The sequence below is a fragment of the Urocitellus parryii genome, chromosome 3 (genome assembly GCF_045843805.1).
Source record: "Urocitellus parryii isolate mUroPar1 chromosome 3, mUroPar1.hap1, whole genome shotgun sequence".
In the NCBI taxonomy this organism is placed as follows: domain Eukaryota; kingdom Metazoa; phylum Chordata; class Mammalia; order Rodentia; family Sciuridae; genus Urocitellus; species Urocitellus parryii.
The window spans coordinates 214007003-214021680 of NC_135533.1; the positions used below are offsets into that span (position 1 = coordinate 214007003).

Below are 14678 nucleotides of genomic sequence, written 5' to 3' on the forward strand. Positions count from 1 at the left end.
AGCAGCTAAAAGACTATCAAGGAAGGAATGGCAAAACCACTTTGTTGTACACTGAAGTGAAATATGCAGTGACAGAAAGAGAGAGAGGTAACATTAACCAATAAAACTGCCAAAGGGAAGAAGGAAAATAAGGACAGAGGAAATGAGGGAAGAAGGAAGGAAAACCAGCAAGAACCACAGAGAATGAAGCAAGGTCTCAGTGCGATTCTAGCCATTACCTCACAAGTCGTATGAAAAAGCCTGTGTTCAGAACTTGGTTCCAGATTTCATGTTCAAAATCCAAACATTGCTGTTACAAAGAGTATGTTAGCAAAGGTCAGAGCTGACCTCAGTTGTGTGTTCCATGTTTAGTCAATTCCAATCTCAGAGTCTTCAGTGAGTAAGTGAATGAGAGAAAATATTTCAAAGAAATCTTTTCCAGGATAAATAAAGTCATAGATGTAAAGCAACAAGCACAGTCCTGATATAACAAGCTCTTTTGTCTTAAAAATTTCATTCCTTTTCCTCGGGGAAAATAGGAATATTCAAATTAAGGTAAGGAATATTAATATTCAAGGAATGGTTTTTGAGGAAATTATTTCAGCACTTGGCATAAGTTCTTTATGTCAAGTTGAACAACGCAGGAATGACTACCAGAAACTTCCACATGTGGAAATTCATGCACCACGTATAATTAAGAAAAGTTAAAAGTACTGAATGGATTCTAGAGGAGAAGTTAACACAAACATAAACAAATGTGGAATCACGGATCTTTTGGGAAAAGAAGAAATAAGGCATGTCTTTAGGTCCCTGAAGGAGCCAGGATAGGTAAATTCACAGCAATAGCTTAAGTATCTGCAATGTCCACTTAGTTCTGAGGTCAGTGATCCAAGAAGGACCAAAGACTGCTCTTCTGAGAAGCCTCCCCAGGGCCCCCTTCACATCCTTGTTCCTCAGGCTGTAGATGAAGGGGTTCAGCATGGGGGTGACCACCGTGTACATCATGGAGGCGATCACGGTTCTTGGGGAAGACTGGGTCCCAGCAGAACTGAGATAAACCCCAAAAGCTGTTCCATAGAACAAGGAGACCACACAGAGGTGGGACCCACAGGTGGAAAAGGCTTTAGACTTGACCACAGAGGAGGACATCCTCAGTAAGGAGGAGACAATCTGAGAGTAGGAGAAGAGGATCCCTGTCATAGGAACCACACCCAGCAGGGAAGTCACTGTATACATAAAGATGTCATTGATGATGGTATCAGAACTGGCCACCTTGAGTAGCTGAGCCAGTTCGCAGAAGAAATGTGGGATTTCAGTGCCCGTGGAGAAGGTCAGTTGATTCAACAGTAGAACATGAATCAGGGAGACCCAGAACATGATGAACCAAGACATCAGAACCAGGAGGACACAGAGCTGGGGGTTCATGATGACTGTGTAGTTCAGAGGATGACAGATGGCCACAAAGCGGTCAAAGGCCATGATGGTTAATAGGAAATTTTCCATTCCAGCAAAGGTATTAAAAAAATATACCTGAGTCAGGCACTCGATGTAGGAGATGTCTTTATTCTGTGCCAGGATCTTTGGGACTGTGGTGGAGATGAAGCAGATATCAATGAAGGACAGGTTGGAGAGGAAGAAGTACATGGGGGTGTGGAGGTGGGGGTCAGAGCTGATGGCCAGGATGATGAGCAGGTTCCCAAGCACTGTGACCAGGTACATGGACAGGAACAGCCCAAAGAGGATGGGCTGGAGTTCTGGATCCTCTGAGAGAGGCAGGAGGAGGAATCCTGGTACACACGTGTGGTTTTCTGCTTCCATATAATTGGTGTACCTGCTGGGGAAAGAGGCAAGTGCACTGTTCAATTAATAGCCAGCCGTCATCTCAGGTAATTTTCTCTTTACAGTGTCACCCTTGGATGGATATCCTTCACCCTGTTTTGAATCGCACCACTGACTGTGATTTACTCAGCCAAATGACAGCCCATTTCCCACTTTCAAAAGTGTGTAATTGGGCTGGGGATGTGGCTCAAGCGGTAGCGTGCTCGCCTGGCATGCATGCGGCCCAGGTTCGATCCTCAGCACCACATACCAACAAAGATGTTGTGTCCGCCGATAACTAAAAAATAAACATTAAAAATTCTCTCTCTCTCTCTCTCTCTCTCTCTCTCTCTCTCTCTCTCTCTCTAAAAGAAAACAAAGAAAGTCCTTCAGTAAGTTCCTGTTGCCATAAAAAAATTTTTTTTTAAAGTGTGTAATTATCCTGACTTCCTTTAACTTAGCAGAAACATCTCTTTCTATCATTGACTCACTAGTTTCAATTTTCCTAACTAATGGTCATCTGGGGAAGCCACCCATGAATTACATGAGGATTTAGGTTTGGCCTTAGGAACTATCCATGGCTCTCCCAAGGCAATAGATTGCCCAATGCATGTGACCTTTGAACTCCGCTCTCCTAGGAAGATCACTCATAGTAGCCACAAAGATGGATGTTTAACCCGTTGGGAAGTGGACAGCCCACATTTAAACCTTTTTTGGTAAAGAACATTCTATGGGCTGTCTGATATTTCCGGATATAAAGAAAGCAGGTGGGGGCTCCATTTTGCCATAGTGTAGACACTCCATCATGACCAGCTGGCCCATCCTGCTCCAGCTTTTGAAACTGATTCCACCAAGGGGAACTCCATTTTCGCTGCCCTCGCAGGGCATCACCTGATTTCTCATCTATGTTAAACTTCCAAGGTATTTGCAGAAACTTCATCATCTCTTTTCAGTAATCCAAATACTTTATTAATTCCCATGGCTCTGTAAGGGTCACTGCACATGAAGTTTCAGCCCAAGCAACCTTCACTGTGTAACATGGCACACTGATTTCGATTAACCCCTACAGTCTACACCTTTTGCTTGGAAATGAATGGTAATCACTGTTACTATTTTTGTGATGTTTAAAAATGTCTTGTTCCCAGGAGGATCTCAAAAATGTTTTGTCATTATTAAGTATCCCAAGGTATCGTTATGAGAGGGACATTCAGAAATTGAGTTCTCGAGTCAGATTTCACTTAACCTCATTCTGGTTCAGCAATGCAGCACATGATGTTGGGAAAATGACTTAAACTCTTCTAGATGCAGATTCTTCCCTCCAGGGTAGGAGTCACAATTATTCCTGACACAGTAAGGATTAGAGAGTGAAATTGAGACAGTGCATGTAATTGTTATCCTGTGGTTCCTGTGCTGTAACACGGGCACTCAGTAAATGTGAAATGTTAAAAAACAATGTTAAGAACAATACATCTGCCTTGCCAGGCTACTGTATTTCAATATTCCTCTTAACTTAACCAGGGCAGCCATAAAGGATGAAATTCTGAACAATACAGATACAACAGTGATGTTACCTCTTTTAACTGCATACAGCACTTGTATTAATGAAGAGACCTATGGCTCCTCTGGGAGAATTTCCTGCCAGGTGAATTGTTCCAAGAAGAGGAAAAGTTCAGAGGGACTCTATTGATAAGAGGAAGAAACAAAAGCACACCACCATTAAAGTCAGGTGCAGGAGACGTGTGAGAACGTGTGTCCAGTTGCCCATTCTCTTGAGTAGGGACGTTTTGTAATGAAATCAGCAGTCAGTGGGCCAAATATCTAGCTTTGGATTCCATTTCAAGCATTCAAGCATTTATAAACCAAATCATCTTAAAATCAAAACGCCAATTTATGATTTAAAAATTTAAACAAAGAGTGAGCATGAAGATGGCTAGGGATGTTAGTTTTTTTCAAAACATGAAAGAAATCCTTGAACACCAATTTAGTCTGGGAAGGTGGGGAGAGAGTGTTCTCTGAAACAGGAATGCTTGAGCGGGGAGAGGAAGGACGGTGACTGCTCATCGAGGAACGCAAACCTTCTGGTCTGAGAGAAGAGGATGAGTGGCGGCCTAATCAGATGGCCAGCTGGTATAGGAAGGGGTGGCAGTGACCAGTGTGACAGAGAGCAGGGATGGAGCAGGATGAGTTTCTGGAGAGACAGAATGAAATTTAGAGGGACATTCAGAACTGCCTGGGGTCCTCCCTGAGGTTCCTCACACATTGGTAAAGCTGTACTGATTTGAGGATATGAGGTTTGGACATCTTTGTTTATTTTTTTACCCAAAGATGCATACGGTGGATGGATAAAGAAAAATGTGGTATATATACTCGATGGAATATGACTCAGCTTTAAAGAAGAGAGAAATTATGGCATTTGCTAGTAAATGGTTGGAGTTGGAGAATATCATGCTTTGCGAAATAAGACAATCCCACAAAACCAAAGGCCGAATGTTTTCTCTAATATGTGGATGCTAATTCACAATAAGGTGCAGGGGGCACTAGGGAAGAAGAGCGAATAGCGTGACCTTAGATTAGGTGGAGGGAAGTAAAGGAAGGGAAGGGGACGGGGTGTGAGGATAGGAAAGACAGTGGAATGAAACAGACTGTATGTATGTATGTGACTGCATGACCAATGTGATTCTGCAACAGGTACACTCAGAAAAATGAGAAATGATATCCCATCTATGTATGATATATCAAAGTGCAGAAATGCATTCTACTGTCATGTATGACTAATTAAAAAAATTTTTTAAAGATGCATATGGTACCTGTCACCTTGCAGGTGCTTAACAAGTCTAGATGTTGGCTGTGTAACGAAGACTGAGATGTGTGATCTTGAGAAAGTTGCTTAAGCTCATGTCAACAACAACACAAAAAGAAATACATCAATGAAGAGAACTCAAAAGTATAATCACAATAAAAAAGTGACTTTGAGGAGATTTAGCAACCATTACTGTTCTTAACAGCCAGGCCACAGTATCCTTGGACACGAGGAAACCAATAGTAACTTCTTAACTCAATAAAAAATGATTGTTGGAAAACCACAGCAAACAGAAGATGCTACAATGAAACACTATAATATTTGTGTTTGGTTCATGAACATGGCAAGAGAGTACACTCCAACTTCAATCACTCAGTATTCTCCTAAAATCAGAATTGGCCTGAGTACCACACATCACAAATAATCAGGATTGTATATGTGGTGGCCACTGAAGTGCACAGATAGTGACAATGACAATCACCACAATCTGAGCTTCAGTGCAGATTCAGTGACGTCATTAAGTCAGTCTGACAGCAGCATCAGTAGATTACAAAAGAAACATCCAGTCACATCAGAGCAATACCTCATGCCGGAGGGATCTTCAGTGAGCAGTTAGCAAATAAATGAATTGAAAGAGGGAATCTAATAGGGACCTGTCATCCAGGGAGGGAGTGGAGGAGATAGGAAACTCTCCAGAAAGCACCGCCTTCAAGGAATGGCCATTTCAGACTCTTGCATTAAGGTTCAGAATTCCAGAGAGCAAGGAAAGAGGCAGAATGGGAGCCGGAAAAGATGGTTTGGTAGAAAGTAAAGTACCTTGCACGTGCAGGACCTTCGCCTTCACAGACTGACTACCCTGGGCTGCCCAGGGTCACTGTCCTGGAGTAGAGCCCGGTGCCCACCTTCCCTTTTCCTTCTTGCTGCACCAGCCACACTGGACACACCGACTCTCTCCAAGGGCTACCACTGGAGATGTCCCTCTGCACAGCCGGTTCCAGGGAGCCCACTTGGGTTTTCACAGGGGCCTGGAACAAAGAAGTCAGGAGAGGGGAGCAGGGGCTGGCTTCAGATTTCTAGCAGCTCAAGGGTTGAATTCTCTGTGCTGCTCACTGAGTCAGTCTTTGTGTTGTATTCTCACCCTCCGGGCAATTCAGCTCCCCTGGGCACAGAGCAGAGAGCACAGTGGAAAATTTTCAGTCAACTTTGTATGTTTGTAGGCAGCAAAGAGGGTGAGATGGACTCATTTCCTCCAAGGAAAGCATCTGTTTTCTTTGCTTTGATTTAAGTATACAATGTGTCCTCCAAGGAATGTTTAATTTCTACAAGGGACTCATCAGAAGAATCACTCCTCTGTGAGGGGCCTGCCCCAAGCAATCTTTGAGGATTTAATAAATCTCTTGGTGTCCACATGTTCAATTCATGATAATTAATGGTGTAGATAATTAAGGTAGGTAGTGAGGTACATACATAGAGTGTGAGGCCAAGGTGACTTCATCCCTATAGGTCTAACAGTTCTAAAAATTATATATACTATATATGTACATTATGCCCAATACACAAGCAATGTAATTTTCAAAATGTTTCTTTAAGCTTTCCCCATGTTCTTTATTTTCAAAAATTATTTAATTTGTTTTATATATTTTGTTTATCTTTTCAAGGAATAAGGAGTAAATAGCTAAAAGTGTGAGAGTCTGTTTTTATGGCGATGAAGATGTTCTAATTTGCCCTCATGATGCCCCCACATGTGTATGGATAGACTAGAAGTCATTGAGTTGTACACTTTCAAAGGATGAATGACATGGCACGTGATTATATGGTAACAAAACTGTTTAGGAAGGTTTATCAAACTAATATCAGATATCAAAATATATATTATTGTGGTTCAGGGTGCAAGAGTGATATTGTACACAATGGATTGTAGGTTCTAGAAAGACATAGAGAAGAATATTACTTTGTTTCTGTAAAGGGAATGACATCACTTGGGAGGTATTGAGGGCTGGCTGGTTGGTTTACAGTGCTGGGATGGAACCCAGGGCCTCCTGTGTTGTTATGCTTGAATTCGGGACCCCCAAAAGACCACCAGAGACCAAGATCGATGTAAGCGGCAAACAGGTGTTTATGGCGAGCTAGCTCGGTCCTCCACACGCACACACAGCAACTGGTGACGCTGAGAGGCCCCGAGCCCAGGATTTGCAGCAGTTTTATACACTCTTTGGGGAAGGCAGGGACTTCACATACATCATAGCATCTCTTAGCAAATCATCACACACCGAGGGAAAATCATAAAACAACTCTAAAACATGATTAACACATTCACTGGGGGGAACAAGTTGGGTAGGGGTGATTAGCTAGTACAAGAGGGGGATTTGTTTGAACTGATTGGTTTAAGCCATGAGATCAACCACCATAAACTACTGGGAGGGTCATCTGGCATCCCAGGTATTTTCCCTGTCTCATGCTGATTGGTGGTTGCTAGGGGGTTGCGATGGGTCCTCACCTAGCCTGACTGAGTCAGGGACACCTGGCTCTCCTGTTATTTGTAGATAAACAACTCAGCAGGGTGGTTATGTGCCTAGGAGTGCTCTGTGGGTCTTTCCAAGGACAAGGGTCCCGCCCCCTTCCTTGGACAGTCTTTGCTCTGAGGTAGAGGCTGGTTTTTCACCTGCACACCAGGCAGGTGCTCTGCCTCTTAAGTAATAGGTTGAAGAGCCACTTAAGTGTATGGGTGGTCTATAAGAGAAACAAGAATTTATTAGTACTGAAACCAGATTGATGCAGCAATAAATGCCACAGCACAGGAATATGCCAATGAGTATGATGCCAAAGACAGAGACTAACAATGTTTTCCACCAGGAAGTACCAGAGAACCAGGAGCTAAGGTATTGTTCCCATGACAAGGCTGGTGAGGACATGCCTCCCTCTAGCAGCTTAAAGAGAACACAGCACATTTTAAACATTGGAGCAGTAAAACAGACTAGTGAAAGTTACCTATGCATCTTAGGAAACCTGGGCAGATTTTACTAATTATCTCATGCCTTTCTCTCAGTCCTACAACCTGAATTGCTAACATTTCTGACCAGCAAAGGAAGGGGAGCATCCAGGAGGGAATGGATGCGGGGTGGGAGTGTTGCGTAGCCCACACGGAGGCAAGTGTGATTGGGGCTTTCCCTCAGTGCCATTCATCTACTGATCACCCTAGATACCCCTGAGGGATGTCGGGAGGGGGCTCAAGAGAAAGGAACCTTAGGAACACGTCTGAGTGTAGCCCAGACCAGAATTCCGCAGTTGTTCCAAACTCCTTCCTCCAGCTCCACGCATCTGAGGCAGATCGGGATTTAGGGACACTGTGTACTCACGCCAATTGCTCTCCGGGCCCAGACAGAAAAGTTGGAAGTGGCTTTGGCAGAACCCAACATGCCTGCTCCGTACCGAACAGGTGATTGAGAGCTGCGTAGGCTGGGAAACCTCTCACCCGAGTCTTGAAGAGTGGCCGCTGCACTAATTGCATTTAAGTAGCCATCGGGTGCCCACCTTACCCTCCAGAAAGAGAAAGATGCACCTCAGACAAACATGGGGTGTGTGGAGAGGCGCTTACCTCGGTGTAGAATCTCGGTGGAACCTCCAATATATTACTGCTGTTGACCGGTGACGAGTCCTTGCTTCCCCAATGTTGAAGTATAACACCAGAGAAGCATGCCGAGGCAAGGTCAGAGTGGAAAATAGAAGTTTATTAAAGGACAGCAGAAAAGACTTCTTCAGGAGGAAGAAGGGGACCCAAGAGATGGAATCCATTGAAGGGCAAATGTGTTCCCCTTTTTATAGTTTTTTTCAGTGATGGAATGTAGGTGGGAAGGCCCGAAGGGTGGGACACAGGTGAGCCAAAGAAGTAATCTGGGCAGGAAGGACTTTTGAGTCAGCATCTTCAAGCTTCTTTGGGATGGGCTCTGGGCCTTGGGCTTTTCCTGGACTTCATTAACATTCCAAGAGCTTTTCCTGGAATTCATTGTCAACATGGCCTCCATTTTGGATCTTACTTAATATTAGACCTGATTTACCTAAGTACACTGACTACCTATCTTTAAATCTGGCTTCACCTTCAGCAATGGAGCTCAGTGATAGAGACTTGCCCAGTGTACACGTGGTCTTGGGTTCTTTCTCAAGCACTGAAAGAAAAGTAATTAAAAATGGAAATAGATATCTCAAGATGTCCAACAATACATGTCTCAAAAGGAAAAATTCCCATTATCCCACCACTCTTTATTTCTCTCATATAAAGCGGAAATTCTTCTGGGGATAGAACGTTCCTGAAGATAAATGTTCTGTGAGTTCATCTCTCAGGACACCCTCTCCTGGGGTCCTGCTTCAGCCCACTGGATACAATGCAGTCTTTCCATTTCTAGAAGTGTTTGGGGTAAATGAAGTGATGATTGCCTGTCCTGGGGCCACCACTCTCATTCTGCTCATGAGGATCATGTCGTGTAATGTCACAGATACCCCATGTTATGGTAAAAGTAGTGAAAACTAATGACAGAAACAGAATGGGATTTCACCTTTTAAAAATCCTGTTCAGGTTATAATTTTAGAAACCACATCAATATTTCTAAAAGATCCTCTTGGCAATGTGATCCCTGAGATATCTTCTAATGTCCTGCAAGTGACAATGACAACTTTCCTTGAAGACAGTGGGGACTCTGAGGATACTCCAGGAATTTTAACAGTGCTCCACTTTACCTTTTCCTCTTCTCCCTCTCCCCCTCCCTAAACTGGGGCAGGGAACAGGATTACCTTGAGTTATTTGTGCTCCACAGGAAGGAATTATCTCCCAAATTAACAAGTGAATCCCAACACACCATCAGGGATGCCCTGTCAGGGCACATCTGGAATGAAGCCTTTGAATAGCTTCTTAAAATCTCCCGTCTCTCCTAATGGGCAGAATTGCTGCATCTGGGACAGGAGCCCCCTGTGTTTCTCCTTTGCTAGCAAAACAATAAAACTTCTTTTTCCTTTTTCTCAAAACCATGTCCTTGTTAGTGAATTGGCATACAGGACAAGGACCAAACTTTCAGCTACAGATAATTAAGACTTCTAAGGGATTTATCAGCCCAGCATGATAGCACACGCCTGCAATTCCAGCTGCTCAGAAGGCTGAGGCGGGATTGCAAGGTCAAAGTCAGCCTGGTCAACTTAGTGAGAGGCACTGTCTCAAAATTTTAAAAATTTAAGAGGTCTAGGGATGCAGTTCAGTGATAGAGTGCAGGTGCCAGGCCCTGGGTTCAATCCCCAGATGGTTAAAAAAAAAAAGGAAAAAGGAACTTATTTACTGTTCAAATTGTATTTCCTGCACAGTTATATTAATTCTCTTTACATCTGTGAAGCACATATAGATTACTGTACATATTGGCAGAGTTTGAATGTCCAACATTCAGGTATTGCCTCTTTAAGAGGGGAAGAGGCTAATGAAGATTAAGGCCCTTATGAAGAAGCTCCAGAGAGTAGGGGTAGGGGCGGGTGGGGGAGAGAAAGAGGAGCGTGGAGCTATGGAACAGGCCAGTCAACAAATCATTTCCACGCTATTCATTGCCATGTGTAATGTCAAAGTAAATGCAATGTTCTTGGTGTCCAATAAGAGAGGACAACCAGAGATACTGTCAGTCACTAGTGACGTTCATTCCAACAGTGCACACAACACCAAAACCCACACAAATGTCTGTGTGGCCTGTTAGGTAAGAATAGGGTCTCAGGTCAGAGTTCTGGGCTTCAGTCCTGCTTTTGCCATTGATCCCTCTATCACATTGGAAGGTTTGCTTTGTTCTGTATCCTGTGCCTCTGTGTGCACGCATGTTTGCTCTTAGAGCCTCACTTTCTGTAACAGAGGTCCCTTCACCTTCTGAATATGGCCCTCATTGCTCTAAAGTTTATTATTTTTTTTTAAATTCTCTCTCTCTCTCTCTCTCTCTCTCTCTCTCTCTCTCTCTCTCAACAAGATTAAGGAGACAGTGTTATCTTTTCTTCTCCTAGTTAATTGCCCTCCAACATATACAACAACATATACAACATAGAGGAAGGAGATGCCTGCTGAGGATCTAGGAAGTGAATATGTCCCAAATTAACAAATGAATCCTGAAACTCCATCAGGGCGCCCTGGGGCCCCCCTATCAGAGCACAAGTGGAATGTAACCCTTGTAATTCCTTTAAAACTCCCCTATTCCTCCTGATCCAGAGAGTCACATTCTCCTGAAATCAGAATTGGCCTGACTTCCACACACATCACAAGACCCTGTTGACAGATATTTGGCTTGCCCGGGAGAATTGTTTGGGTTACACGTTTCAGAGTCATTTGTTTTGCATCAGGGCCATAGTCAGGGACGTCAGAAGGTCCTACTCTTATTGTCAACACAGATACAGTTGTCAGAAGGCTGAAAAGGAAATATTTTAAGCAAGCATCAAATGGAGTCGGGGCAGAATGAAACGCCTTTACTTTGGTTCTATTTCATCTCTTAGGGCATTACAGTTATAGATAATAGCTGGGTTCATTTTGACATAATCACATGTGCAAGAAAATTGACTTATTCCATATCAGTTCCTGGTACCTCCTTTTCCATCCCCTCCTCCATCCCCCTATTTCCCTTCCTCTGCTGGTTTATTTCCACTCATTTACTTATTTATTTTTTAAGTTCTCACTTTGAGAACTACTACACTAGCAAGGAACCAGGAAGGTGTTAGTAGGTGGGTTGGAGATTTTTAGGAAAAAACTACTCAGGGGGGGATGAGGCTGTAGCTCAGTGGCGGAGCACTTTCCTACCTCCTGTGAGGTACGGGTTGGATCCTCAGCACCACAAAAAAATAAAATAAGGGTATTGTGCCCATCTACAACTAAAAATATACTTTAAAAAGAAAATAACTACTCAGGGAGCACCAAATCTTAGTGACATTGAGAAAGGCACTAATTTCCACAAGGAAGGGCCATCACAGCTGCTGGGGACAGAAGACAGTCACAATGGAATCTAAAAAGACATACATAACCAGAGAAACACACTCCAGAGATTTCAGAAAGTTTCTAGGGGACATGATCACCATGGGAGTTCCATCTTTGTTCCTTTTTATTCATTTATTTATTTTTGTGGTGCTGGTGATTAAACCCAGGGCCTGGTGCATGCAAAGCAAGCACTTTACCAACTGAGCTATATCTCCAACCCCTCCTGGCTACTTTTTAAAATCCGTCTTTTCACATGCAGAACTCACTCAATAGAACAGGGTGATCCTCCCTCTACTCAGCTGGTGTTGCATTAAAAAAAGTTGGACAGCCTCTTTCTTCTCTGTCAGTTAGAGGCTGAGGTCAAATTCCACCCGAGAATGGCAGGGAGATAGACTTGTCCTGAAGCCTTCCCAACTCGTGTCTGTGAGAGGCACAGGTATGGTCTAGTCCTGATCAAGTGTCACTGAATTATAGATGGACAGTACCAGGCAAGTATTCATGGCTTCTTGAGCCCGAGGAGGAGACTGATTTCTTATCCTTGCTCATCAAATAAATTGTTCCTGAGACGTAGTCTCCAAGTCATTTGGCTCCGTTGTGGTGAAGAACAAATGGCAGAAAGGAACAAGGAATTCTGACTCTGTTTTCAAGAAGGCAGCTTTGGAACAAGAAAGAGAGAGCCAGGCGTGGTAGTACATATCTGTCATCCCAGCTACTTGGGAAGCTGATACAGGAGGATAACAAACTTGAGGCCTGTCTGGGCCACTTAGAGAGACCCTGTCTTATAACAAATAATAATAATAAAAGGTTGAGAGTGTAGCTCAGTGGTAGAGCACTTCCCTAGCATGTAATTCCCTAGGTTCAATCCCTAGTACTGAAAAAGAGAAAGAGAGAGAGAGAGAGAGGAGAGAGAGAGAGAGAGAGAGAGAAGCAGGATTGTGTTCAGTGAAAGGAAGTGAGACTTCTCATGATTCAGAGACCTGGGTAGTAGATAAGGAAAGCACGAGGTTTATACTGAGTTCTGAAGACATTCCTTGAGGGACTATCACTTAAGTGTTTATCCATAATAACTTCTCAACTCCATTAAAGATACACTAAGAGGAATAATTGTGTTAACATAAATCAGAAGCCAATATAGATAAATACAGTCATGTATACTGGGACTGCAGACTCAGGATTTCTTGCTGCCCACCTTTGAATCTGCTCCTATTTACAGCCTCACTACCAAAGGATAGCACAGGCAGTGAGATTAGGTTATTCTTCTGACAATTCTCTGCAGGGACTTCTTGATGTCCTTGTTCCTCAGGCTGTAGATGAAGGGGTTCAGCATGGGGGTGACCATGGTGTACATCACTGAGACCACCATACTCTTTCTGGAGGAAGTTGAGACAGATGAACTGAGGTACACCCCAAGGCCTGTTCCGTAAAATAAGCAAACAACAGATAGGTGAGACCCACAAGTGGAGAAGGCTTTGCACTTCCCACCTGAGGATGGGACTCTTAGAACAGAGGAAACAATTTTACAGTAGGAGAAGAGGATCCCTGCGATAGGCAGAAAACCAGAGATGGTGCCAACGAGAAATATGACTATGTTGTTAGCAGAGGTATCAGAACAGGCAAGTTTGAACAACTGAGGCACATCGCAGAAGAAATGAGGGATTTCTACATCTTGGCAGAAGGTCAGTTGTGACACCATCCAGCAGTGTACCTGGGAGTCCACAAGACTGATGGAGAAGGACACCAGGGCCAACAGGCCACAGAGGCGGGGGTTCATGATGATTGGGTAATGTAGAGGGTGGCAAATGGCCACCAAGCGGTCATAGGCCATCACGGCCAGCAGTAGACTATCCAAACATCCAAAAAGGAAAAAACAGGACACCTGAGTTAGGCAACCTGCATAGCTGATGGATTTGCTGTGTGTCTGGAAGTTCACCAGCATCTTGGGAATTGTAGAGCTGCTAAAGCCAATGTCAGCCAAGGACAGGTTGGAGAGGAAGAAGTACATGGGGGTGTGGAGGTGGGGGTCAGAGCTGACAGCCAGGATGATGAGCAGGTTCCCAAGAACCGTGACCAGGTACATGGACAGGAACAGTCCAAAGAGGACAGGTTGCACCTTTGGATCATCTGAAAGGCCCAGGAGCATAAATTCCAAGACACCTGTTAAATTTTGTGGTTCCACATAGCAAAGGCACCTTTTAGAAAAAAAAAAAAAGGTTGGAATAAAGAAAACAAGCACATTGGGACCCATTACTGTGTGTCATGAATTAAAGCAATTCATAATGAAAGCATACACACTTGTGCTGGAGATATAACTCAGTTGGTAGGGTGCTTGCCTCATATGCACAAGGCCCTAGGTTCAATCCCAAGCACCACAAAAAAAAAAGGATACACACTTTGAGGATCATACACATTAGCACTATTTTTTAATTATGGCAAATACTTTCTCCTTTGGATTCTCCCTGTGGTTTTAGTTCCATTAATCTGCTGAATCTAAATCCATGTAAATCCACTTTAGAAACTCTAGGAAGAAGAATCTATGGGAGCATGGATATTTAGAGATTAAGAAAAGTCCATAAGCATTCTAAAACATGAGTCTCCTCCATTGACTGGAACATAAATGTGTTAGCTTTCTCTTACTGAAACAAAATACCTGTGATATCCAGTGTAAAAATAAAAAAGAGGTTTATTTTGTCTGTCTTTGGGCCTGTGGTGACACAGAAGTATGATGGGGGCATGTGGCAGAGGAGGCCTGCTCATCTTACAGTGGCCAGAAAGGAAAGAGAGAGGATGGGGCTGGGGTCCTAATATTCCCTTCAAGGGGATGCCCCCAGTGACCTTACTTCCTCCCACTAGCCCCTCCTCTTAAAGGTTGCACTAACTCCCGACAGCACACAGGTTGGCCACCCAGCCCTTGACACATGGGACTCTGGGGGACATTTTGGATCCACTCTATAGCGGTAAATATTATCCTTCTCTTTTAAAGAAAAAAAAGTTGTTGGAATTAAGGAGTCCTCCCTCCCCCCCCCCGCCCCCATACAAGGGATTAAGCCCAAAGGTGCATGCCAGGCAAGTACTCTACCTCTTAGCTACAGCCCCATCCCTATCCCT

The 14678-nt window shown here is 43.7% G+C and overlaps 2 protein-coding genes across 2 annotated transcripts; both read right to left on the reverse strand.

Annotated features, from left to right (window-relative positions):
• Positions 1-813: 813 nt before the first annotated feature.
• Positions 814-1797, reverse strand: LOC113176739 (olfactory receptor 7D11-like). The gene has a single exon (XM_026381266.2). The coding sequence runs from the start codon at positions 1795-1797 to the stop codon at positions 814-816; it is 984 nt and encodes a 327-aa protein (XP_026237051.2).
• An 11022-nt stretch (positions 1798-12819) lies between these two features.
• LOC113176726 (olfactory receptor 7E24-like) lies at positions 12820-13818 on the reverse strand. The gene has a single exon (XM_077796580.1). It carries the CDS (start codon positions 13816-13818, stop codon positions 12820-12822), a length of 999 nt encoding a protein of 332 aa, XP_077652706.1.
• Between the last annotated feature and the right edge of the window lie 860 nt (positions 13819-14678).